The sequence below is a fragment of the Poromitra crassiceps genome (assembly GCF_964638095.1).
Source record: "Poromitra crassiceps genome assembly, chromosome: 1".
Taxonomy (NCBI): domain Eukaryota; kingdom Metazoa; phylum Chordata; class Actinopteri; order Beryciformes; family Melamphaidae; genus Poromitra; species Poromitra crassiceps.
The window spans coordinates 36,812,121-36,836,628 of NC_139623.1; the positions used below are offsets into that span (position 1 = coordinate 36,812,121).

The window sequence follows — 24,508 nt, forward strand, 5'->3', positions numbered from 1 at the left end:
TCAGAAATGTTGGGGGGGAAAATGTCTTGACATCCCCTCAGTAAGTTAAATCCTACAGCCCATCTGAGTACTGTACACCATGAATAAAAATGTGTGTATTGCTGCTCATTCCCACGTTCTCATTAGTAGTGTAGATAAAGGAGGTGGAGGTATTTTGCAACACCCTCCTAACAGCAGGTGTCGCTCTCTCTCTCTTTTAGTCATGGTAATGTGACGGGATGAGTGGAACAGTAGATATTGTGCATTTGGATTGGAGCGACATGTGGCTTTTGTGTTTGGCTGCTGGGTAAATCTGCAGATGAGAACCAACCATTAAAGGCAGACAGAAAAGAGAAGTAAGCTGAAATGTATGTACGGTAGATCATCAGAGACAGGCTGGTAAGTAAGCAGGCCACCAAGCAGAGACACTGTAGCACTCATTCATAAAACTTACCGGCAGCTATGTTTGAGTTTGAGTTGAATCATTCTGACTTGCAATACATGATTGAATTATGCAGAATGTACACTTGAAATAAGACAATAAAAAATACACATTATACATTATGCATTATTAAAACAAACCCCAACATCAAAAGTACAATCAACGCTATCCAAAACTACAGCTTATTAAAAAGCCTGACGCCGCAAGAGATGGTGGAGCTTCTCAGTCTATTTGTTCTGGTTTTGGGCAAAGACAACTGATTGCCTTTGCGCGAACACGGCCAGTCCTTTCTTTCTTACTAGGAGGGAGGATGTGGTGGAGTGGGTGGTTAGGCTGGTGCATCATGTCCTGAATTAGCTTCACAGTGGCCTGTTCTCTTCGTGTCTGCACATCAGGTAGATGCAAGTAAGACATGTCCTTGAACCTCGTCATTATTTTTGACAGCCCTTTTCTGAACCCTATCGATGGTGGCTATAGCGTGGCATTAGGGGCAGATACCGGTATGATGTTTCCTCATTCATGAACATGAAATATCAGGTCGTTATTAGCGTTCGCGTTTTCCCCATTCTTCCACCCCTTTTGATCATTTGCATATTTGGTGAAAGCGCTTAATTAAATAAAAGCACTTCACCAGGTGATGATCACCACCGGTCAATTTATAATTTGGGTAAGTTACATCATAAACTTTTGGTTTATCATGGTGAACCTTGTGATTACAGCAGTAGGAGTGACACACAGGCAGACTCGTGTTACACGGAGTTGGCGAGAGGTTATCTTTTTGCCCATTTGTCTTTCTGTCTGTCTGTCCGTTTGTCTGTTTGTCTGCAGGATATCTCAAAAAGCTATGACTGGATTTGCATTAAACTTTGCAGAAAGTCTGGTCATGGGCCACGTTAGAAGTGATTAACTTTCCATAGCAACTGGCCAACAGGGGGCGCTGTAATGTGCGTGTTCAGTCACAAAAAGCCGCCTAACTTCCAAACAGACTCGCGTAACACCACAAAACTTTGTAGGAAGGTTGGGCATGGGCCAAGGACTAACTCATTAACTTTCCACGCCCACTAGCTGAAAGGTGACGTGGCAATGGCCATAGCCAATCACAAAGAGGCGCTTACACTAACTTCCACACAGATTATTGTAACCACAAAACTTTGTAGATACTGTAAGTAGGTCATGGCCAACTTAGAAGTGATTCACTTTCCACACCCACCAGCCAAAAGTGGGCGTAGTAATGGGCATGTTCAATCACAAAAGGGTGCTTAACTTCCACATGGTCATGGGCCAAGGACGAACTGATTAACTGTACATGTCCACTAGCCAAAAGGGGGCGTGGCAATGGGGGTAACATGCCATGGCGGAGGTGTGCACTCTACCAAGTGTCCTAGTTAACGTGTTGCTTTTGATTGGCTGTCACCTGGGCTACAGGTGAGGATAACATTCTGATTGGCTGTCACCAGGCTGGGCTACAGCGGCTGTGGATAACATTTTGATTGGCTGTCACCTGGGCTACAGGTGAGGATGACACAGCGGTAATGTGGCTCCGTCACTATTCACCACCGCTGTGGTCATCAAATGACCGGGGTGGAGATTCTGCGTGCCGCTACTCTGTTACCACAGAGTTTGATGACTTAGCCCCAGTGTTTTGATTCAACTGAGGTCACACATAGTCAAGTCAAGTCAACTTTATTTATAGAGCACATTTACAACGACAAAAGCCGACCAAAGTGCTTCACAGATAAAACACTAAAATATAGAAGTAAATGACAAGTACAGAATACACTGCTACAGAGCAAGGTGCAGTACAATGCAGTAAATACAAGTAATAAAAACAAAGTAACGAATAGAGCTGGGTATTGGTTCAAATTTCAAGAATCGATTCGATTCCGATTCGCAAGGTTGCGAATCGATTAATTTCGATTCGATTCGATTCCGATTCGATCGATTTCAATATGTTTCAAAATGTTTTTTGATCTGTACCCTGAATTACCGTACATGTCCAGTTATGTAACACAGGGGTTCCCAACCAGCCAAGTAGATACACGGGGAAAAAAGTTGCAGACCTGTTGTCAATTTTAATGGTTTTAGTTACACATATATTTACTCACCAGGTGGTGACAAAGGGTAAATAACAGCCTTTTCATCTGTCAATAAAGACACTTTCACAATTATGCACAGTGATTTGATTTCAGCCTATATAATTTCTAAAAGTAGATATTAATGATCAGACATTTCCATTCATGTAGCCATTTGTTTTTGTTTCAACTACAAACATAAATAAACGTCAACTTGAAACTATGTTTCAACTACCACACACAGTATAATATTTTAGCCTGTTTATTAAAAAAAAAAAAAAAAAAAACGATCTCTGGACATATGAATCGATAATCGAGGATTAAAATAAAAATCGATTAAAAATCGGAGAATCGATTTTTTGAACCCAGCCCTAGTAACGAAGTAGGTTGCCAAGAGGCAGGCTCAACTCAGGTCGAAGGCCAGGGAGAAAAGGTGCGTCTTGAGCAGGGATTTAAACGCCTTGAAGCTCTGGGCTGATCTAATATGGAGGGGGAGGCAGTTCCAGAGCTTAGGGGCTTCTATGGCAAAGGCTCTATCCCCTCTGGTCTTAAGCCTGGTCCTAGGCACCACCAGAGGCCCATACCACGAATGGAGGATAAACAGATCCAGGATCTGTCCCTTGATCTGGTTTGGCTTAACCAGATCAAAGGAACTGTGCTATTCTGTACCACGATGCCAGTTTTCAGCTGGGTCTGTCAATTTGGATTTCTTTATCAGCTCTGAGCTTGTGCACCTGAAAATGCTCGTGAACAGGAGCTCATCCCCACCAAAGAGGCGTGGTTTTGTAACAACTAACCAATCACAATGTAATATGGACAGCTCTGGATTTTGCAGCGTCAGAAATGCCTATTTCCTCATTCATTGAAAGCCACATGAAAGTGCCAAATTAACAGAGCTTTACTGCATGTCACAATCAAAGTCTGCGTTGGATATGAGTCTGTTACTGAAGGACTGTCTAAAGTTACCACTTTTATTCACATCAGTCATTTTATTTCTGCTGCTGTTTCTGCCTAGTGCCTATACATCAGATTCATTTCATTTTATTCCGTTTATTTGGCAGGGACAGTGTGCATGTACATCAATCATTCTGCGCAAAGAACAAAGAGATGCCTTGCACCAGATTATAGCTTCAAGCTAATTTACATCTGTAGTCCCTGATAATATAGGTCTACTCAATGAAACCTGCATGTGTTTTTTGCGAGTAGGAGTGTAAACTCAAGTCTAAATTTCCAAAATCTGTAGGCCTATTTAGATCATAGATTTAACGTTAGACATATAGGCTCTGAATCAACATGGTGCGGGCGTTTTGAGACGTTTATGGTAACCTTTTTATGCAGGTGATTTTGTGATATTTCTCCATGCAGCGTTCAGCTGCAATCGGCAGGGTCAAACGTGCTTGGGAGCAAATAAAAATGTATACTTCACGCTGGAGGAACAAACCATAATCTTAAGGAAATATGAAGAATTCAAAGATGTAGGCTAATAAAAACCAAAGGCAACACTGCTGCACATAATAATCACAGAAAGGAGGGCTGGCAAAAAAATGCAGATTGTCTCAATGCGTAAGTTATTCAGCTTGCTTGATTTCGCCACCGATGTTCAGCAACTTAACCTGCTATCGACCAGGTTAAGTGTGAAGCATACGTTTCTATGGAAATATATCCCGTAAGAAGTTAACTAGCGTCGTAGCACGGCAAACCCAGGGTTAAACCTGAAGTTACCTCGCTAAGCCACTAATCTTGCTTTGTGGTATAGGCCTCAGGAGCAGCTGATCAGCTGACCTTAAAGGAGAACTTACCCCAAAACACTTTTTTTCAGCTTTTAACCAATATATATGACTTTGGGGGTGATGTGTGAAGAATGGTGGTCAAAATTTCCACATTTGTGAGCAAACTGTTGCCATTTTACCATTTGTATCATTTTTCAGCAGCATACCTGGCATAAGCGCCCTCTATGGGTGGAACACTGCTTTTTTTGTGCCCTCAAATGAATGGGATATTTGGTACATCCTGACGTCACGGTGGGTTTAGCACGTGCATCTGGTGCATCTCCAAAGCCTATACAACTAGGCAAGATGGAAAAACACTAAGGAGCCCTAATTTAGTTCACATTGGGGCAATGGACCTTAAAAAAACCTGTTTGCTCTTAAAATACTGAACCAAACGTCGTCAAAGTTGGCACATGTCTTAATTATAGTTAGTTTCCCGCTGAATGTGTCATTACTTTATTAATATCTTACCTGGATAAGCTCAAATGATGTTGTTTATATTATCAGTCCGAGTTGGAAGCACTATGCTCATGCACGAGCCCCAGCTCCGAGCCGCGGGGGCGCGCGCAGCAGCAGCAGCAGTGCTCTGAGGAGCCTCTCATGGCCGAGGCGGGGGCTTTCGCATGGGATGAGAACAGTCTGACATTTCCGCAAACAAATCTCATCGCAGTTTAGCGCACATGTAAAATATAACGCTATACTACGACGTGACAACGTGACAAAGCTGCTCTAAACACATCGGCTACTATAATATATTTCCCTGCATCTCATACTGAGAGATTAGATCGGTATTGAGTTTGGACAGACTGAATGGGCCGAGGAGGAGAGATCTGCAGCTCTGCCCTGCGCTGCGCCCTGAGAGACACTCACCTCGCTCCGACTATAGCAGGCTACTCAGCTACTGCAGCCTCACTGACGCTGTGCCCCTGTCTGTGAAAAGCGTCCTGTCCAGTCGCACCTTCGCAAACAGATGCGGGATTCCCGCAATCCTGTACCCAATCACTGATTGAGCAGAAAAATCGCACACCAGCTGTCTGTGTTTGTTTGTTGTTGCTCCGTGAGGGTTACAGAGCGCCCCATGCAGGAGCCTGTTTTGCCAGCCAGGGTCTGGGAGGAGGGAGGGAGGGGGAGAATGCAGCCTGCAACTCTGCGCTGAGAGGAAAACTTTTGCACAACTTTTAACAAGAATCACGAAAAGCTCTCAAACGAAAATTAAAAACTGATTTGATGGCGCGGTATATCGCAAGTTGGACGAGGGAATGACGTGGAGAAATCTCGCATTGTGATTACATAAGCTGAGAGCGGGGCGTTTGTCCTCACTGTGCTGTGTGCTGCGGTAACGAGCCTCGCGTCACTAGTCTCTCCTAACGTAACATAAGACAAGCCACACACACACACATGGGAGAAAAATAATAAAATTTCTAGTTCGCCACTGAATGGCCAAATTGATATAACTTTCAACCATTTTGAGCAACGCTGTTTCCATACAGGCCACCAGCGTTGGCTAGTTGTTGATATTTATAAAGATATTGCAGCTCTCAAATAAATTATTTTCGAGGCGGTGGGCAAACTGTAATGGCGCTCGATTTCCGAAAAAAAATCCTGAGCTGAGGACAGCCAAAGAGTATAGTATAGACAAGAGCATATGTCATTTCTTGGTTTTTTCCATAGGTTTTTTCAAATCACTGTTCTGATACATAACAGGGGGGTAAGTCCGCCTTTAAGACTCTGGATGGGGTATGGTGGCGCAGGAGCTCAGCGAGGTATGGTACACACACACCTTTTGATTTGTAATGAGAGGACAGAGTTGATCGCATTCATCCTGGCAGGAGAATTTATTCAACAAAGTTGATTATTATTATATTGTTTGTTTGTTTATTTATTTATTTTTTGTTTATTATTATTATTATTATTATTTATTCAACAAAGTTTCATAAATATCCTGAAAAATATCCTGTGTACGAGGGTAGTTTTGGCTATGACCGTTCTGTCAAGTGTAAAAATTCGGGCCATGTTGACATTACTCTCCAGCAGTCTGGTACGCTTCTTGTTTGGGCTGATGACTTTGCAGTTGGCTTCGTAACAGGGATGTGATGATGACAGAGATGAGTAAATGAGATGTCTTGGCTAGTTCCTATTTGAATGATACTCGCATATCACATCTATCAGTCAACTTAGCTTTGCCTGGAAACAGATTAGCAATGAGAGAAACTATCTTATCAAGAGACAATAGCCTGGGCATGTTGTGATCAGATAAGATAGAGCTGACTGCTCTTCATGGGTGGACTGCTTTTTCCATGACAGACCTGTTTGTAGTTTCAAGATGTGCCGAATGAGGCCCAGAGTGATGCAACACTGGAATATTCTCACCAAAAGGGTCAAACCTATACATTAGTCATAGGATGTCATAGTGGTGACTGGACAAGAAAACTAACTACCGTACTTCCTCCTGTTTGTTCACATTTGCAATTTTTGTCAATATCATGAATAATTGAAATGTTTCAACAGGCTTTCATACCATTTTGGCTTGCCTTGCAAAACTGGATGCAACTGGTAAAAACCACAACACTCATATTGTAGACAGTTTACAATACATCATGTATTGTGTGGCTTGGGCCCAGGATCACAAAACATTTACTGGTTTGGGATTTACAGGGGCAAAATAAAGCACACACACACACACACACACACACACACACACACACACACACACACACACACACACACACACACACACACTCATCATAGTTACACATGGGCACAGCACCACAAGTAGCAGCAGCACAGCAAGATGCCATCAGTTTCATTCAACACACATGTGTGCATACACACACACACACACACACACACACACACACACACACATTCTCTCTCTCTCTCACGCACACACACACACACACACACACACACACAGATACAGAAACAGGAAAATAGGAGTGCATATTTAGCTCCTGTGGTTTTATGAGTTTGCTTAAAACCAGCATGACTCACACCTTACATTCCACCTCTATCCCCCCTCCAATTATTTTCATGTCAGCATTCCTCTCTCTTCTCCTTATTCTGCTCTTCTTCTACCCTCTTTTCCATTCTTCATTCTCAGCCGCCGCTCTCAGCTCTTCTTTGTTTCCTTCTCTCTCTTCTTTCTTCTCTCCATCCTGACCTCCTCCTCCTCTTCTTTTTTTCCTTCTCTCTCCTCTTCTTTCTTCTCTCCATCCTGACCTCCTCCTCTTCTTTGTTTCCTTCTCTCTCCTCTTCTTTCTCCTCTCCATCCTGACCTCCTCCTCTTCTTTGTTTCCTTCTCTCTCCTCTTCTTTCTTCTCTCCATCCTGACCTCCTCCTCCTCTTCTTTGTTTCCTTCTCTCTCCTCTTCTTTCTTCTCTCCATCCTGACCTCCTCCTCTTCTTTGTTTCCTTCTCTCTCCTCTTCTTTCTTCTCTCCATCCTGACCTCCTCCTCTTCTTTGTTTCCTTCTCTCTCCTCTTCTTTCTTCTCTCCATCCTGACCTCCTCCTCCTCTTCTTTGTTTCCTTCTCTCTCCTCTTCTTTCTTCTCTCCATCCTGACCTCCTCCTCCTCTTCTTTTTTCCTTCTCTCTCCTCTTCTTTCTCCTCTCCATCCTGACCTCCTCCTCCTCTTCTTTTTTCCTTCTCTCTCCTCTTCTTTCTTCTCTCCATCCTGACCTCCTCCTCTTCTTTTTTCCTTCTCTCTCCTCTTCTTTCTTCTCTCCATCCTGACCTCCTCTTCTTTTTTCCTTCTCTCTCCTCTTCTTTCTTCTCTCCATCCTGACCTCCTCCTCTTCTTTGTTTCCTTCTCTCTCCTCTTCTTTCTTCTCTCCATCCTGACCTCCTCCTCTTCTTTTTTCCTTCTCTCTCCTCTTCTTTCTTCTCTCCATCCTGACCTCCTCCTCTTCTTTTTTCCTTCTCTCTCCTCTTCTTTCTTCTCTCCATCCTGACCTCCTCCTCTTCTTTGTTTCCTTCTCTCTCCTCTTCTTTCTCCTCTCCATCCTGACCTCCTCCTCCTCTTCTTTTTTCCTTCTCTCTCCTCTTCTTTCTTCCCTCCATCCTGACCTCCTCCTCTTCTTTTTTCCTTCTCTCTCCTCTTCTTTCTTCTCTCCATCCTGACCTCCTCCTCTTCTTTTTTCCTTCTCTCTCCTCTTCTTTCTTCTCTCCATCCTGACCTCCTCCTCTTCTTTGTTTCCTTCTCTCTCCTCTTCTTTCTTCTCTCCATCCTGACCTCCTCCTCCTCTTCTTTGTTTCCTTCTCTCTCCTCTTCTTTCTCCTCTCCATCCTGACCTCCTCCTCTTCTTTGTTTCCTTCTCTCTCCTCTTCTTTCTCCTCTCCATCCTGACCTCCTCCTCCTCTTCTTTGTTTCCTTCTCTCTCCTCTTCTTTCTCCTCTCCATCCTGACCTCCTCCTCTTCTTTGTTTCCTTCTCTCTCCTCTTCTTTCTTCTCTCCATCCTGACCTCCTCCTCCTCTTCTTTGTTTCCTTCTCTCTCCTCTTCTTTCTTCTCTCCATCCTGACCTCCTCCTCTTCTTTGTTTCCTTCTCTCTCCTCTTCTTTCTCCTCTCCATCCTGACCTCCTCCTCCTCTTCTTTGTTTCCTTCTCTCTCCTCTTCTTTCTTCTCTCCATCCTGACCTCCTCCTCTTCTTTGTTTCCTTCTCTCTCCTCTTCTTTCTTCTCTCCATCCTGACCTCCTCCTCCTCTTCTTTGTTTCCTTCTCTCTCCTCTTCTTTCTTCTCTCCATCATGACCTCCTCCTCTTCTTTGTTTCCTTCTCTCTCCTCTTCTTTCTTCTCTCCATCCTGACCTCCTCCTCTTCTTTGTTTCCTTCTCTCTCCTCTTCTTTCTTCTCTCCATCCTGACCTCCTCCTCTTCTTTGTTTCCTTCTCTCTCCTCTTCTTTCTTCTCTCCATCCTGACCTCCTCCTCCTCTTCTTTGTTTCCTTCTCTCTCCTCTTCTTTCTTCTCTCCATCCTGACCTCCTCCTCCTCTTCTTTGTTTCCTTCTCTCTCCTCTTCTTTCTTCTCTCCATCCTGACCTCCTCCTCCTCTTCTTTGTTTCCTTCACTCTCCTCTTCTTTCTTCTCTCCATCCTGACCTCCTCCTCCTCTTCTTTGTTTCCTTCTCTCTCCTCTTCTTTCTTCTCTCCATCCTGACCTCCTCCTCTTCTTTGTTTCCTTCTCTCTCCTCTTCTTTCTTCTCTCCATCCTGACCTCCTCCTCTTCTTTGTTTCCTTCTCTCTCCTCTTCTTTCTTCTCTCCATCCTGACCTCCTCCTCCTTTTCTTTGTTTCCTTCTCTCTCCTCTTCTTTCTTCTCTCCATCCTGACCTCCTCCTCCTCTTCTTTGTTTCCTTCTCTCTCCTCTTCTTTCTTCTCTCCATCCTGACCTCCTCCTCCTCTTCTTTGTTTCCTTCTCTCTCCTCTCCTTTCTTCTCTCCATCCTGACCACCCCCTTTTCTTTGTTTTCTTATCTCTCCTCTTCTTTCTCCTCTCCATCCTGTCCTCATCCACTTCTTTGTTTCTGTCTCATTCTATTATTTTATCTTCATTGTCTTCTCTAATTCTGCCAATTTCTTGAAAGGGATCTTAGGCTCCAAAGAGTCATGCTGATGGCTTCACATTAGTCTGTTAGTATGTTACATGTATGACGTGTTAATATGCTTTACTAAGCTGACACCTCAGGGTGGCAAACTACATTTAAACTACATTTTAGTGCTGAACTGAAGAAAAATAAATAAGAACATATCCTCTCATTGAATGTGAAATATTGATCTATAGCAAAGTTGAGGAACCCTTGCTGTACCCCATCCAGTGTCTTGGAGACCAAGTCAATATTGACCATGTTAACCGTGGTCATAGACTATTAATAGGAGGCCATACCATATAAGGCTATACGATTTGGTTTACTTTTGGTCTGGCCAGCTTTTATATCATAATATCAATTATAGGGTTCCCCTGCCAAATATGCAACTCTCAGCTACTACTACAATTTTCCTAGTCTGCAGACGTGTGTGTGTGTGTGTGTGTGTGTGTGTGTGTGTGTGTGTGTGTGTGTGTGTGTGTGTGTGTGTGTGTGTGTGTGTGTGTGTGTGTGTGTGTGTGTGTGTGTGTGTGTGCGTGTGTGTGCGTGTGTGTTTACGCAGTGGGCAGCTGCCAGGAGCTACAGCCTTCCAAAGGAGACTGAGAAAATAGACTGAAAGAAGGAAAGAAAGCAGGGAAAGGCAGCAGACATATTGTAGCGCTGTACTCCCATGGTCAAAGCTAGCGGAGCAGGGCTCCTGATGCTCAGACCATATTCTCCTGCCGGTGAAGTCTGGAAGGTGAAGTCTTGTAGGGTTAAACAGTTCATATACTGTAAGTCAGTGTGCCAGACAAACCTAGTTTCCATCTACTTTTGACGTTTTTTCTGTGTTGCTGGGATTCTTCACAGTTCCTGTCGTATCAGCAAGTCAGTGCTGAGTGCTGCTGGCTCATCATCATTTTAGTGAGCATGTTGTTCTCCTCACGGATTTGATTGGATCCACTGTGGTGCTGTTGGCTTGGCCTTATCGGAAGGTAAAGTAGAGTGTTTCTTCTTGGTGTTTTACTCCTGAGTTTCTCTATATTTTCTCAGCACTCCATGTTACATCCAATGCAGTTTGGATTCCGGGCTAACCACTCCACTGAAACGGCGAACTGCCTTTTCACTGAAAGGGTTAAGTGCCTTTTAGATAAAAATCCATGTGTAGGAACTGTATTTCTTGACCTCAAGAAGGCTTTTGACACTGTCAACCATCAGGTTCTACTATCTAAACTCTCTTATTTCAATTTCTCAGCGGATGTTTTGCTATGGTTCAAGTCATATCTTTCAAACAGAACACAGTGTGTTTCTGTTGATGGTGTTAAATCTACTTACCTTAACAATCATGTCAGTGTCCCTCAAGGATCCATCTTAGGGCCTTTACTGTTCTCCTTATATATAAATGACCTCCCAGATGTTTGTAAGGAATTAGGCGTCCTGATGTATGCTGACGATGCAGCCATCATTGCGCATGGTAAGGATGCCATGTTAACTGCATCCAAGCTAACTAGTGCATTGGCCCAGGTACAAGCATGGTTACGAGACTCATGTCTCATGCTCAACACAAAGAAAACTGTATGTATGATGTTCACCAAGCGACCAAATAAGTTGAGCAGATCCTATGTCTTCCTGGAGAGAGAAGAACTGGAACTGGTACCACAGTTCAAGTACCTTGGAGTTATTTTGGACTCTAACCTCACTTTCAAAAAACATGTAAAAAAGGTGTCCAATACAGTTAGATTTAACATACAGAATTTCAAACAAATCAGGCCCTTTATCACAACGGATGCGGCTAAAGCCTACCTCCACTGTATGATTCTCTCTCACATAAATAGACTACTGCTCCACTGTTTGGTCCTCAAACCCCTTGAACAGCTCTATAAAAAAGCCATCAAGGTGTTTGACAAAAAAACACAATCACATCATCACTGTGAAATCTTAGAGAAATATCAGCTCCTTAGCTTTAACAATTTTAGAACATTTAAAAGCATGTGTCTAATCTATAAATGTTTACATGGCTTGGCTCCTCCTCCTCTAGGGGAGTTCATTAGAAGGAAGAATAGAAATTTGAGCACAAGGGCAGCAGCTAGGGGGGACTGCGAAGTCCAAGCTAGAAAATCCACGTTCTCAAAAAACACCTGGTCGATCAATGGCAGCACTAGCTGGAACACACTGCCTATGGCTATTAGGGAAAGCCCCACTTTTGCGGCATTCAAAAGCCAGCTCAAAAACTGGCTTAAAACAAACCAATTTTGTGAACACTAGCTTAATAGCTGCCTTCCAAATCTTCTTCTCTTCCTGCACTAGGCACTTCACCACTTAAGTGTAGCACTTAAGAGAGAGTAGAGTAGCCTTCATATTGTATCTATGTATTGTTATCATGTAACCTGTCGAATGTAAGGTGTAGTATTCTTCTTTTAGCACTGTGCATGTACATCCTGTCTGTGTTTTGCTGTAATTTTGATGTCTGTAATGTGTGGTATCTCTTGCGATGACACGTTACGGTCCCTATCGTTGCATTGGCGCTGTTTCTAGGCCGAGCGGCTGGCGCAGCTCAAATCAGTGGGCGTGGACCAGCGCACTTGATATCGTCGTGCTGGCGCTAGACGCAGCCTCAACCATTACAACCACGCCTTTTAAGCGTAAAATTATGCACCGTCATGCTCATTGGATAACTGCAATAAACGAATCGCACGCTTGCCTTTTTAGCTCCAATTCCAGTGATCCCGCAAAACCAGACGAAAGCCAAACGCTCTGCCCCCCCCCCCCTCCCTTCATCCAGTCTGTCTGCCTGCATTATAGGCTATTATTCCATATTATTATGCTTCTCAAACCAATCTAACTGCAGTTTCAATACTGCAAGCATGTAAATACGCTACACTATAGCAAGATCAAAGTGAAAATAATGTACTAAACGCATCAGCTAGAAAAATATAGCCTATTAGATTGGTGAAAGTTTGTCCAGAAAGATATCATTTTCTCTCCCCTGCTGCAGGTAGAATGATGCACATAAATATACCCTACATTATGTAAAGTCATTGCATAAATGTGTTTTTATTGTAAAACTAAATGTCAAGTAGGGCCAAGTTATTGGAGCGGACATCACAGTATAGCACATCACAGAAGCGCGTTCCGCTGTCACTTATCTAAATCACGTTAAACCCACAAGGGGTATATATAGGCTCAAGAGGACATATATGTTTCACATAGGGTGGTGTTTCATTTCAATGTTTTATTTGGTCCAATATTGAAATGTTCTACAATTGCAGGTTGTCTTACCATTACACATTATTTTAGATCTACCTTTTATATCTATTTCGGCTCATTTGGTTGCTATTTAGTAGCGAAATGGAGGACCCAATTGCATGCTGGGAGTGGACATTCACAGGCAGTAAACTTACAACTGCTATTTCCTATGGGAAGCTGGGTGCTGCTATGTGTTGTGTCTGTTTGAGCGAGGGAGTCAGAGAGAGAGAGAGAAGGGTGACTCAGAGGCAGAAGAGCACTGGCGCACTGAATAGGCCTGGTTTCAGAGAGAGACAGAGAAGGGTGATAGGGGAGAGGCACAAGTGCACTGGCGCACTGAATAGGCCTGGTTTTCAAAGGCGCAAAGCGCTAAATTTACGGCAGGTGCGAAGATAGCAGTACGCCGGTATTTAAGGCCGACACGCCCACTTTGGCCCATTCTGGGACTGCGCCACGCCCATTCGGCCTAAAGCGCATTTGGCAGCGTAAAGCCATATTGATATCGTCCCAAAACAGGCGCAAGGCACGTTTTTTTGCGTTTAAGGCCCGTTTTAGCGCCGAAGGCTTGTGGGAGAATAGGGCCCTACATGTATATCAGTTTTTTTTGCGTACATCCTGTCTGTGTTTTGCTGTAATTCTGATGTCTGTAATGTTGCGGTATCTCTTGCGATGACACGTTACATGTATATTCAGTTTGTGCGTTGAATGAATGAGTGATTGTTTTGATATTTATTGGGGACTACGGATGTAAATTAGCATTAGCTAACTCCGGCATATTTACATGTTTTCGTATATAGCGGCTTCTGTATTTCTGAACATGGCCATTAATGTGCATTGTCCCGTCACAATAAACCAATAAAGTAAAGTAAAGTAAAGAAGACTTCAACTTGGTAGTATGAGGATAGTGATGTTTGTGTGATGAAGTTGTTGGGTTTATTCTCACTTCAAGTATTATTTTTTTCTTATCTTAGAGACATTTGTATCATTAACATTGGCTGATGTCATAATTTGTGTGTGCTACTTGTCACCAGCAGTGGTTATAACTGCTTTGCCTCTAGTTGATGTTACAGTCCATTCACAGCCATATTGCATCCCTATACACTTTTCCCCCATTTTCTATTGATTCCGAGGGAGATATTTGGCTTCTTGCTCGCCCTTCTTAACAGGGAGGTCAGGGTCCGCTACAGAGCAGCAGCACCTCTGGTATTGGGATTCAATGTCTTGCTCAAAGGCACTTCAGCAGGGTGCATGTTTGCTGTGATGAGGGCTTGGACCTGGACTTTCCAGTCGAAGGGAAATCTCCTTACTTATTACGCCTTCCTGCTGCCCCTTGATACTGAACTATGTAACCAAAGTCGCTATTTCACCTTTGGATTTCTAAAAACTTTTTGGAGACCCATTTTTGCCCCCTCACTTACCATCTTTTCACTAAGGCAGAGGAAACAGAAACATAATTCTGTTTTTGCAATTCCATGGAAAGCAAGGTATGTTTTTGTTGTTGCCCCGGGACCAACTTCTTCTAACCGCAACTGCCTGGTCAGATGATGCTCTTCTGCATGTTTTTAGTTATGAGAGTCTATAATGAGGAAACCCCAGGGGAGCACGGGGGAGAACATGCAAACTCCACACATAAAGGCCCTTTCTCACAAGATAACCCACCTTGGCACCTGGCACCCAAAGGCATGGGGAGACATACCTCCAGATGTCAACAGGCGGCAATCGAACTCAGGACCTTCTTGCTGTGAGGCGAGTGTGCGAGGGGAGAGCGCTACCACTGCGCCACCATTGTAATTGAGGTGTTATTGCATTGAAAGTGTTGAAAGCAACACAACATGTATGGAAATTGGCAGCAGTTTTACTACATGGCTTTGGCTTAGCACCCTGATCTAGAAATTGAGTAACCAGTTTGAATCTCTGAACTGGCATGAGGAATCTAGGTGGGGGTGCTACAGTCAAGGGTGTCCTTGAGCAAGGCACTTCAGCCCGAATTCTCATGTGGTGCTGCTCATTGGCCATTGGCCAATGGTGCAGACCGTGCAGTAGAAGGCTGTGGTTGTACTGGGCACTTCCCAGGTGTGAATCTGTTAGTGTAACTACGTGAGAGTCAAGCAGGGCGTTGCTGAAAACGAGCAAGATTGTGCAGTCAAGCTAAACTGGGCTAATCAGGCCCTGTTATTCCAGGTGGTGGTGTGGTGCAGCAGGGGGAGGAGAGGGCCTGCGTTGATGTTGCCAGGTGGTGAGGTTATCATTAGGGATGCACCGATATGAAAATTTTGGCCGATAACCGATATTAAGATTGCTGTTATGGCCGATAACCGATATTTACCGATGTCGATATGATCTGTATAAAAACACATTTCTATGATAATAAGATTTTGCACATACTGAAAAACACATGTAAACACTGAATTTGAAAAAGTTATACATTTCTTTATTTCAAAAACATTTGTAAAAGCGCATAAATCATAGATTTACTGCATTATTTCATCTCAATGTGAAGAATTTGGCTGATACCGATAACCGATATTAACATTGCAACATCGGACCGATACCGATATGTTAAAAAATGACTAACATCGGCCGATACCGATATGATTGCCGATATATCGTGCATCCCTAGTTATCATCACATGTATATTTATACATGATGTCATTTACTGTTCAACTGTGGGGCGAGGTGAGCAGGTCATTGCTACCATTATTCACGATTTTTTTTCTTTCAATATTTTATTTAAAAATTTTTTGAACAGCATACGAACAAGACAAACAGGAAGTCAGACCCTTCTCACTCCAGGCATGGTAGTTCCTATCTGACCAAGGAGACAAAAAAGAGTGATTGAAACAAATAGGAGTGTGGATGGAAACATCTGGTAGACTCAAAGCTTTCCTAACTTGGTTTAGAATTCTGAGCGAGTTTCCCACAACAAAACCCAATTTCTGAAAAGTCCCTGGCCTCTCCAGCTTGGAAAATAAGATGGCTGGCAGAGAGGAGTTGACAATAGAACTGGCCTCCATTTACAGCCACAGGGGGGCCCCAAGAGCTAAATTGTCATGGGTCCCTTGCCGCCAAAACATTAAAGCCCTAACATTGGTAGCCCAGTAGTAGTGCCTAAAGATTGGTCAGGCCAGCCCTCCCTCAGACTTGGGCTTTTGCAAATGGATTTTCGAAATTCTGTGATTCTTATAATTCCAGATGTAGGAGAGAATTATGGAGTCCAGTTCTCTGAAAAAAGCCAATGTACTGTAATACCATTATTCACGATTGGTTGTGTTAGAATCTGTTTGTGCCCTGCCTTATAAAAAGGCCAGCAATACAAATTTAGGATGCAACTATCATATAAAAAAGCTGAATGCAGTAATGCTTTTAGGACTTATTTTCAGGCATCCACTTTAATTTAAATTAACTTACATTTGGTGTATTTTTCCTGTTTGTTCCACTGATAAGATCAACACAACATATGGGTTTCTGCACATTTCACTTTTCTGTATAACTGTGAGAAGACTGGACAAACGCATGCATGTCCAGCATGTGTTTCATCAGAAATCTCATCAAGACATCCGACTAGAAAGGGATTATGGCAATGAATTATAGCCATAGTTGAAATGAAGGTGACATTGAAGATGATTCGTGTACTGTAAATCTTGATTGCATAAGTTTCAAACAAGCATGCAAACAAACACGTTGGGTGTGGTCACCAAATAAACACATCCAGATGTGATGAAACATGATGCTAGGTATGATAACTACAATTCATCATTGTTTTGTATGATTTTGAGACTATTTTCACAGCGTTGTTCTGCAATGGGACTCTTATTATTTTAGTACCTGCTGATTTTGCTGTACAATTGTGTGTGTGTGTGTGTGTGTGTGTGTGTGTGTGTGTGTGTGTGTGTGTGTGAGAGTGTGTGTGAGAGTGTGTGTGTTGTAGGACAGACTAAACCTGACAGGAGACTGACTAGGACAGGTGGGCAGACACACACACACACACACAGCAGGAGAGAACAGAGCAGGAGGGCACTGGTGTTGCTAGAAATAGCATGTACGCCTGTGGAGACAGAGAAAGAGAGTGTGTGTGTGTGTGTGCGTGTGTGCGCGTGCGCGGGTGCGTGCGTGCACGTGCGTGCGTGCGTGCCTATGCTTGTGTGACAGATTGTTCAGCAGTACAGATTGTATTCTGCTTTGTGGGACCTTGAGCTCTCCACCAGCATCAGCTCATTCTGGACCCTTCCTTTAGGACTGTGGTTTTGGTTTTGGAGCAGTTTTCCCAGAGAACAGGTCAGTTTGGGTCATTTTAGTGAATTAATACAACACATTTCTCTGTGGCTACATCAGACCTAACAAATGCTGGGATGGGAGTACCGTGGAACTTTGCTAAGCCTTCAACTGTTTCAGTTTTGTTGTTGAGCAATATTAGCTTGTAGTATGGTGTGGATAGTTATAGTGAATATACAATCAAATGTGTTAAGTATTGAGACACTTGGCTAGAATTAGTCTCTTAAAGCCTAAATATTAAGACGGCAATGTAAAGAGTGCTTTTTTATGCAATTAATTGATTGGTTAAAGCTGACAAAAAATGATTTAAAAGTTGACAGGCTATTCAGTACCTTTTGATGTGGAATCCATGTTTCACTAAAGGTGAGTCAATATAAAAATCAAACCAGCTGACCATCCCAGCGCTACAGGATATTGGTTATATGAATATGGGTGGAAATTTGGTTGTCAAGCAGTTAAAGCCAAAACTGTTGATACTGTCTGGAATCATTCTTACTAACTGGTTGGGATTGGATTGCTGAATATTATACTGGGGATTATTTGGTTGTCCTGACTCTTGGGAAATACTGGACTGAGACATTACCATGTCTGACTGTTGCAGTCTGACACGTTTGTAGATGTTAGATTGCTACGTTGTGACATTGTGTTTGTGTATGAGACTGACGCTATCTGTTTTGCTTTGGCCCATGTTAGTTTTGGTTTGGATGCTCTGTTCAGACATCTCTCTGTATGTGTGCATCTGCTTACAGTAGTAAGAATGTTTCTGACAGGCAGAGAGAGTGTGTGTGTGTGTGTGTGTGTGTGGGGGGGGGGTGTGTGGGGAAGGGGATGTGTGTGTGTGTGTGTGTGTGTGTGTGTGTGTGTGTGTGTGTGTGTGTGTGTGTGTGTGTGTGTGTGTGTGTATGTATGGATGAGATCGGTTGGTAAAAATAGCGAATGTTAAACCCGTCTCACATTCTCTACACTAGTGAAGGGCTTCAGGTATTTGTCTCTTTCTGCCTGTTTCATCTAGTACCTTCCTAGAGGAGAAGATATTGTCTTTATATGTTATAACTGTTTCATCTAGTACCTTCCTAGAGGAGAAGATATTGTCTTTACTGCCTCCACTGGCTCCCAGTCAAGTTCCGCATCTCCTTCAAACTCCTCCTCCTCACATACAAGTCCCTCCATGCCCTCGCCCCCCAATATTTGTCTGACCTCCTCCACCAGTACTCTCCATCCCGGGCCCTAAGATCTGCTGATGTGGGTCTCCTCTCCATCCCCCGCACCAGGTTGCGGACCTTCGGCGACAGAGCCTTTAGTGTGGCGTCTCCAACCCTCTGGAACTCTCTCCCCCCCGAGATCCGCAATGCTCCAACACTGGCCATTTTCAAAACAGCTCTCAAGACGCATCTTTTCAGCCAGGCTTCTCCCCATTAGTTAGATAGGTTTATTTATTTATTTTCCTCTACCTACGGGTCCTCCCCCCCTCCCTACTTTTCCCTACCCCCCATTCCTGACTTGTAAAGCGACCTTGGGTTTCTAGAAAGGCGCTATATAAATTTGATTTATTATTATTAAGATATTGTCTTTATAATATGTTATAACTGTTTCATCCAGGACCTTCCTAGAGGAGAAGATATTGTCTTTATATGTTATAACCGTTTCATCCAGTACCTTCCTAGAGGAGAAGATATTGTCTTTATATGTTATAACTGTTTCATCCAGTACCTTCCTAGAGGAGAAGATATTGTCTTTATATGTTATAACTGTTTCATCCAGTACCTTCCTAGAGGAGAAGATATAGTCTTTATATGTTATAACTGTTTCATCCAGTACCTTCCTAGAGGAGAAGATATTGTCTTTATAATATATGTTATAACTGTTTCATCCAGTTTTCATGACAAGCCACACTCTATTGGAGCTTTCCTACCTGTCCTACTATCAGTACACCCAGAGTTGATGTATTATTTATTATAGAAACATTGATTCCAAAAGGATAGGCAGCGGTTTCATTCAGTTAGCTGGACCATCTCATCTCAGTCATCACCCACTTCATGACTGGCCCAACAACACCCAGAACAATATTGTGCCACAACCTCAGTCCATATTGCAGAATGGCAGTGACCCAAATCTACATTTGTCCTTTTCAGCGATAATCTCTCCTGTTTCTTTCCAGCACTATAAACAAAATACAAATGTCCCTCTGTTACCCTATATGGGATTATATGGTGTGTGTCTTTGTTTGTAGCACTATACTAGAAGAGGAGAAGCTCCAGCAGAAGGAGAGGAGCAGGATGGAGATGAGGAGGCAGGTCACAGTTTCCTGGGACTCTGGAGGTTCTGATGAAGCACCACCTAAAGTAAGAAACTAATGCACAGCCTGTGTGTGTGTGTGTGTGTGTGTGTGTGTGTGTGTGGGTGGGTGGTTGTCTTTGTTGTCTCTGCTGGTCTCTCTGTGTGTGCGTCTTTGTGCAAGAGTGTATAAGCAACAGGTGCAGTCATAAAGAGGTCATCCTCGTTAACAACACATTATGTCGGCCTTCATCTGTGTGTTTTTAAAATCATGCACAATCTGCTCACTGTGAGACCCTTATCATGTAGGGATGACTGTCATGTAGTCATCACTGCAGGATGTGCCACATCTATTACCACCCAGTTATTTTCATAGGCTTTCATGGACATTTCCCGCTGTATTTTGTAGGGATGGGGCCAATCCGATCCAATATCAGTATCGGGTGCCGATATTGGCACTAATTCAGGGATCGGATCGGAATCGGGGTTTTTTTTTTTTTTTATCTAGCGCGGGCCGTAATTTGCCTATGTATAATAGTATCCTTCTTTGCCTTGTATATTTTCTTAATTTTGTCTGCTTTTTGCAAGGTATATTTAAAAAAACAATCTTTAATTGGCCAAATCTTTGCCTATACTGTATATTCAAGAAAGATATTGGTATATCGGCATAATATCGGTATCGGCAGATATCCAAATTCAGGTATCGGAATTGGATCGGAAGTGAAAAAATGTGGATCGGTGCATCCCTAGTATTTTGTGACATAATGTGATAATCATGTTAGGGTAAAAGTGTTCTCGTGCATTTTACATGCTTATATCTGATTCTATCTTTCTATCACCCATTACAATGAAGACAATCTTGTATAATGGTGTTTGTAACGATTGCGACATACTGTATTTCTACAGCAATAACCTTATAACAAATGTAATGTTTTTGTGTGTGTGTGTGTGTGTGTGTGTGTGTGTGTGTGTGTGTGTGTGTGTGTGTGTTTTTCTGTTTCACAATTTCCATAAAATGTAAACTGCTCCATATTGAATAATTTACTTTGAGAAGAAAAATGCCATTCTTCCTCAAATTTCCCTCAGCATAAGTTGACACACCCAGTGCACCATACCCCCACCTCCACTACAACCACCCCACCCCACCTCGCAGCGTGTTGCCCCAGCTGCTGGCTCAATCGTCCTTGCTTGCTACAACCATGCCCCCTGCTGTTAACATCTGTTAACTGCTTCTTTTAGTTACAGCCAAAGCCATATATCTTCAACAGTAGCCCAGGGATTTAGAGGCGTTTTTGAGGCCTGAGCTAGATTTGTGTTATTTCCATGACAACATGAGGAGCTAAAATGTTGTTCCAAGAAGTAAAAGCCAAGCCAGGTGGTTGGAAGGTTAAAAAGGTTCTATACCCTTAAAGGAACACTCCGCCCATTTTCAACCAGCTTTGTATCATTAGAACATCAGTAGTATATCAGAAAACTGTAAACGGTTTTGAAGTCTGTCATTTCATTTGACAGTTATTGAGTGTTAAAGTGTGGACCACTGACATCACTGGTCCACACTAACTCAAATTAATAACTCATTAACTCAAATCAACTCTCAATAACTGTCAAACTATTCATCATTCATCTAGTTTGACAGTTATTGAGATTTGATTTTAGTTAATGAGTTATTAATTTGAGTTAGTGTGGACCAGTGATGTCAGTGGTCCACACTTTAACACTCAATAACTGTCAAATTAAATGACAGACTTCAAAACCGTTTACAGTTTTCTGATATACTACTGATGTTCTAATGATACAAAGCTTGTTGAAAATGGGCGGAGTGTTCCTTTAAGTTCTCATTGTATAGACGGGTTTCTTGTATACAAACATTAGTGGGTGCGTGCAGGGACAGAGGATGACGAGAAACGCATCGAGCTGATTGCCCATTGGTTCAACACAGGTGCATCACAAACCCACAGCGAAGTGTAGAAACTTAAATTTTATATCTATTCCAAGCTGTCACTCTACATTTTACATAAATACCACCTGTAATGTCTACATTAACAATAAAATAAGTAATCTGAAGGGCTGGGTCATTTGAGCAGTGAGTGTGGGTGGTGCTAATGCATGTTTTAATTTGTTTACAAACCGCTGTTAAACAAAACTGTAGAAGAAGAAAAGCAGCAGTGAGTGTGCCGTCGGGGGTGTTCGACTTGTTGACGCCTCGCCTGACTGCGCTCGGCTGCTCTCGTCTGCTTTCCAGGCGAGGCGGCAGTCGACTCAAATGAGTGTGTGGAGCATACAGTCTATGGTGTGGAGCATACAGTCTATGGTGTGGAGCATACAGTCTATGGTGTGGAGCATACAGTCTATGGTGTGGAGCGGCTTTCTACCCCGGTGATGCGTGCGCATTTATGAGATGACGTTGCACAGAAACCCGTCTATGGTTTTGTCTTCTCCATCCATAGCTGTCTGTGCTTTGTCTCATCCCGTCTCTCTCACCTGTCTGTCTACTACTTGTCTTTGCCTCTCTGATGCTGCTTTGCTTCTACCCCACCTGTCTGTCTGTGTGTTTGCAGCCTAGCCGTCGTCCCTCCCTGCAGCCTGGCTTCACTCTGGATTGTCTGTCTGCTCCTCCTCACCATCATCACCATCCAAACCAGCGCTTTGCCTCACAGCTTTCCCTCTGCCTCGGACACCCTCACGCTTCCCCTCACTGCTCCTCCTCTCTCCTTGCTGTCCCCACATCCTCTTCTCCGCAAATCTACACCCATCTCCATCCCCTCTCCTCTGCTTGCGCTCCTCACCCTGCTCCTCTCAACCCTCCCGTGGCGTCCCCTCTAAATCCTCAAGCACCTCCCCTTGCATCCGCCAGTTACTACAATTACTATGCCTCCTCCCTCCTCCAGCCGAATGGTGACTGTCACTCCAAGTCAAATATCCAACCAAAAGCCCATGACGACTGCATTCTCAAGTCAAACCCCCCTACTTACCACCACCCTCTCCATTTGCCCCACACCAAGTCAAACTCCTACTCCCAGCCTACGCACCTCTCCTCACTCTTTTCCCCATCTAGCCCTAACCCAAACGTTCAGCCCTGCTGTAACGCCTGTCGCCAAACCCATTTAAACTTCCATCCCAAGTCCAATTCTAACCTTCAGGACCTGCCCTTTACCAGCTATAGCCCCACCGGCCACCCTCAACCCTGCACCCCACCCCAGCCCAGGCTCCCTACTGTGCAACTATGTGTGAGACCCCCCCGGGTCTGTCCCGTCCCCCTCACTCTTCCACACAGAGTCCTCCCTCTCCCTCCCAGTACCCCCTCCCCCACTAACCCACATTCACCCAGCCGAACACCCAACCAAACACCCCTCCCACTCCCCCACATAGACAGACCCACTCATCTCCTGTCCAGACCCATCAAGGCAGGTGGTTTAGAATTGCACCAAATACAGTAGTTGCTACCTAACCAAACCCGTGTGTGTGTGTGTATCAAAAACGTTGCAAAATTCAGCGGTGTGGAATGTTTTTGATTAACATTTAAAGGACAATTCCACCCACAGATACACTTGCACTAGAGGTCTTCACGGGTCCAAAATCACGGACCCGGACCCTAATGGACCCGGGGAATTTTTGCCCGAACCCGTAATGGACCCGTCTATTATTAGAAATCTGAGACCCGGCCCCGTTCAGAACCGATAAATGTCGGACCTGGACCCGGAGTGGACCCGTCTAATTTTAGAAATCTGAGACCCGGTGTCATGCCGAGTTTTGCACCCCCGCCGAGAATTGCACCCCCACCATATTTTGGGGCTGTTTTAACTTAAACACAGGGATGCAAATCTCGGCAGGTACAAACTGCCGAGACTTGCACCCCCCTCCATAAAGCCAGGAGAGATCCCCAGGTCTCGAGGTCCTCTGTACCCGGATTTTAAGCACCAAAATCGGCTTCCATGAGCCAGAAGAGAGCCCCAAGCATGGAAGTCACCTCCACGCGGATCTAATGCATCAAAGTCGGTCTCCATGTGCCAGGACAGACCCCCTGGCTTGGAGATCACGTATACCCAGACAATGATATAATTTTTAAACAGTTAAGTTTCCGTATAAATCATTACAATATGCTCCCGGAAGGTGGGGATGCAATTCTCGGTGGGGTTGCAAAACTCGACATGACACCTGCCCCGTTCAGATCCGAGAAATACAGAGGCAGAGACTAGTGGTGTCGACGTCAAAGTTGCTTGTTAACTGCTACAAGTTGTATATCAAATGAAACTTTGTGCATCTTTATTAACTAACGTTATAGCATTCTCCCCTGGTTGATGCTGCATCTATGCTACCGCCGTTCCTTCGCCCAAAAACACACACAACAGCGCTAGAAACAATCACATACATGTTGTGACTTGTGTACTCACCATGCGATCATCAAATAATAATCCAAACAAGTACGGGAAACAGTCATCTTCAATTAAATCCATAGCGAGAGGAACCAGCAAGAGGATTACCTCTCTGCAACGAAAAAAAGTGCTCTGACAGCCACTCGCTGGGTCCACTCGGGTCTTATTGGACCCGGCATTTCACTGTCAGAGCCCCGAGACCCGTGACAATCGCTACCGGAACTGACCCAGACCCAGAGTCACTTCTTTTGAATGGACCCAGACCCGGCCGGGTCCGGGTCGGATCCTCGGGTATTCGGGGGGTCAGGCATACCCGAAGACCTCTAACTTGCACTGTTATGTAGCATCCATGTTGTTCGGTGCTCACCAGCACCACACGATGACCAAAGTTAAATATGCAGCGTTATTCAATCTGCCGCTTGAAAACGTTCCAATACACAAAAAAAGGGTGTAACTTGGCAGTTAATTTACAACAATGCGCTTTATCAGCCACATTTTGACCAAAAAAAATAATATATATATAT

General features: G+C 43.8%; 1 protein-coding gene across 3 annotated transcripts in view; it reads left to right on the forward strand.

Moving 5' to 3' along the window:
- Positions 1-24,508, forward strand: part of LOC310782188 (focal adhesion kinase 1-like) — a gene marked incomplete at its 5' end in the record, with an annotated part of 170,277 nt that overhangs the window by 101,037 nt on the left and 44,732 nt on the right. For all 3 annotated transcript variants that reach the window (XM_083642875.1, XM_083642876.1, XM_083642874.1), the window contains one exon: positions 19,568-19,679. In XM_083642875.1, coding sequence (XP_083499001.1) covers positions 19,568-19,679 — 112 coding nt within the window. The remainder of the gene's footprint in view (positions 1-19,567; positions 19,680-24,508) is intronic.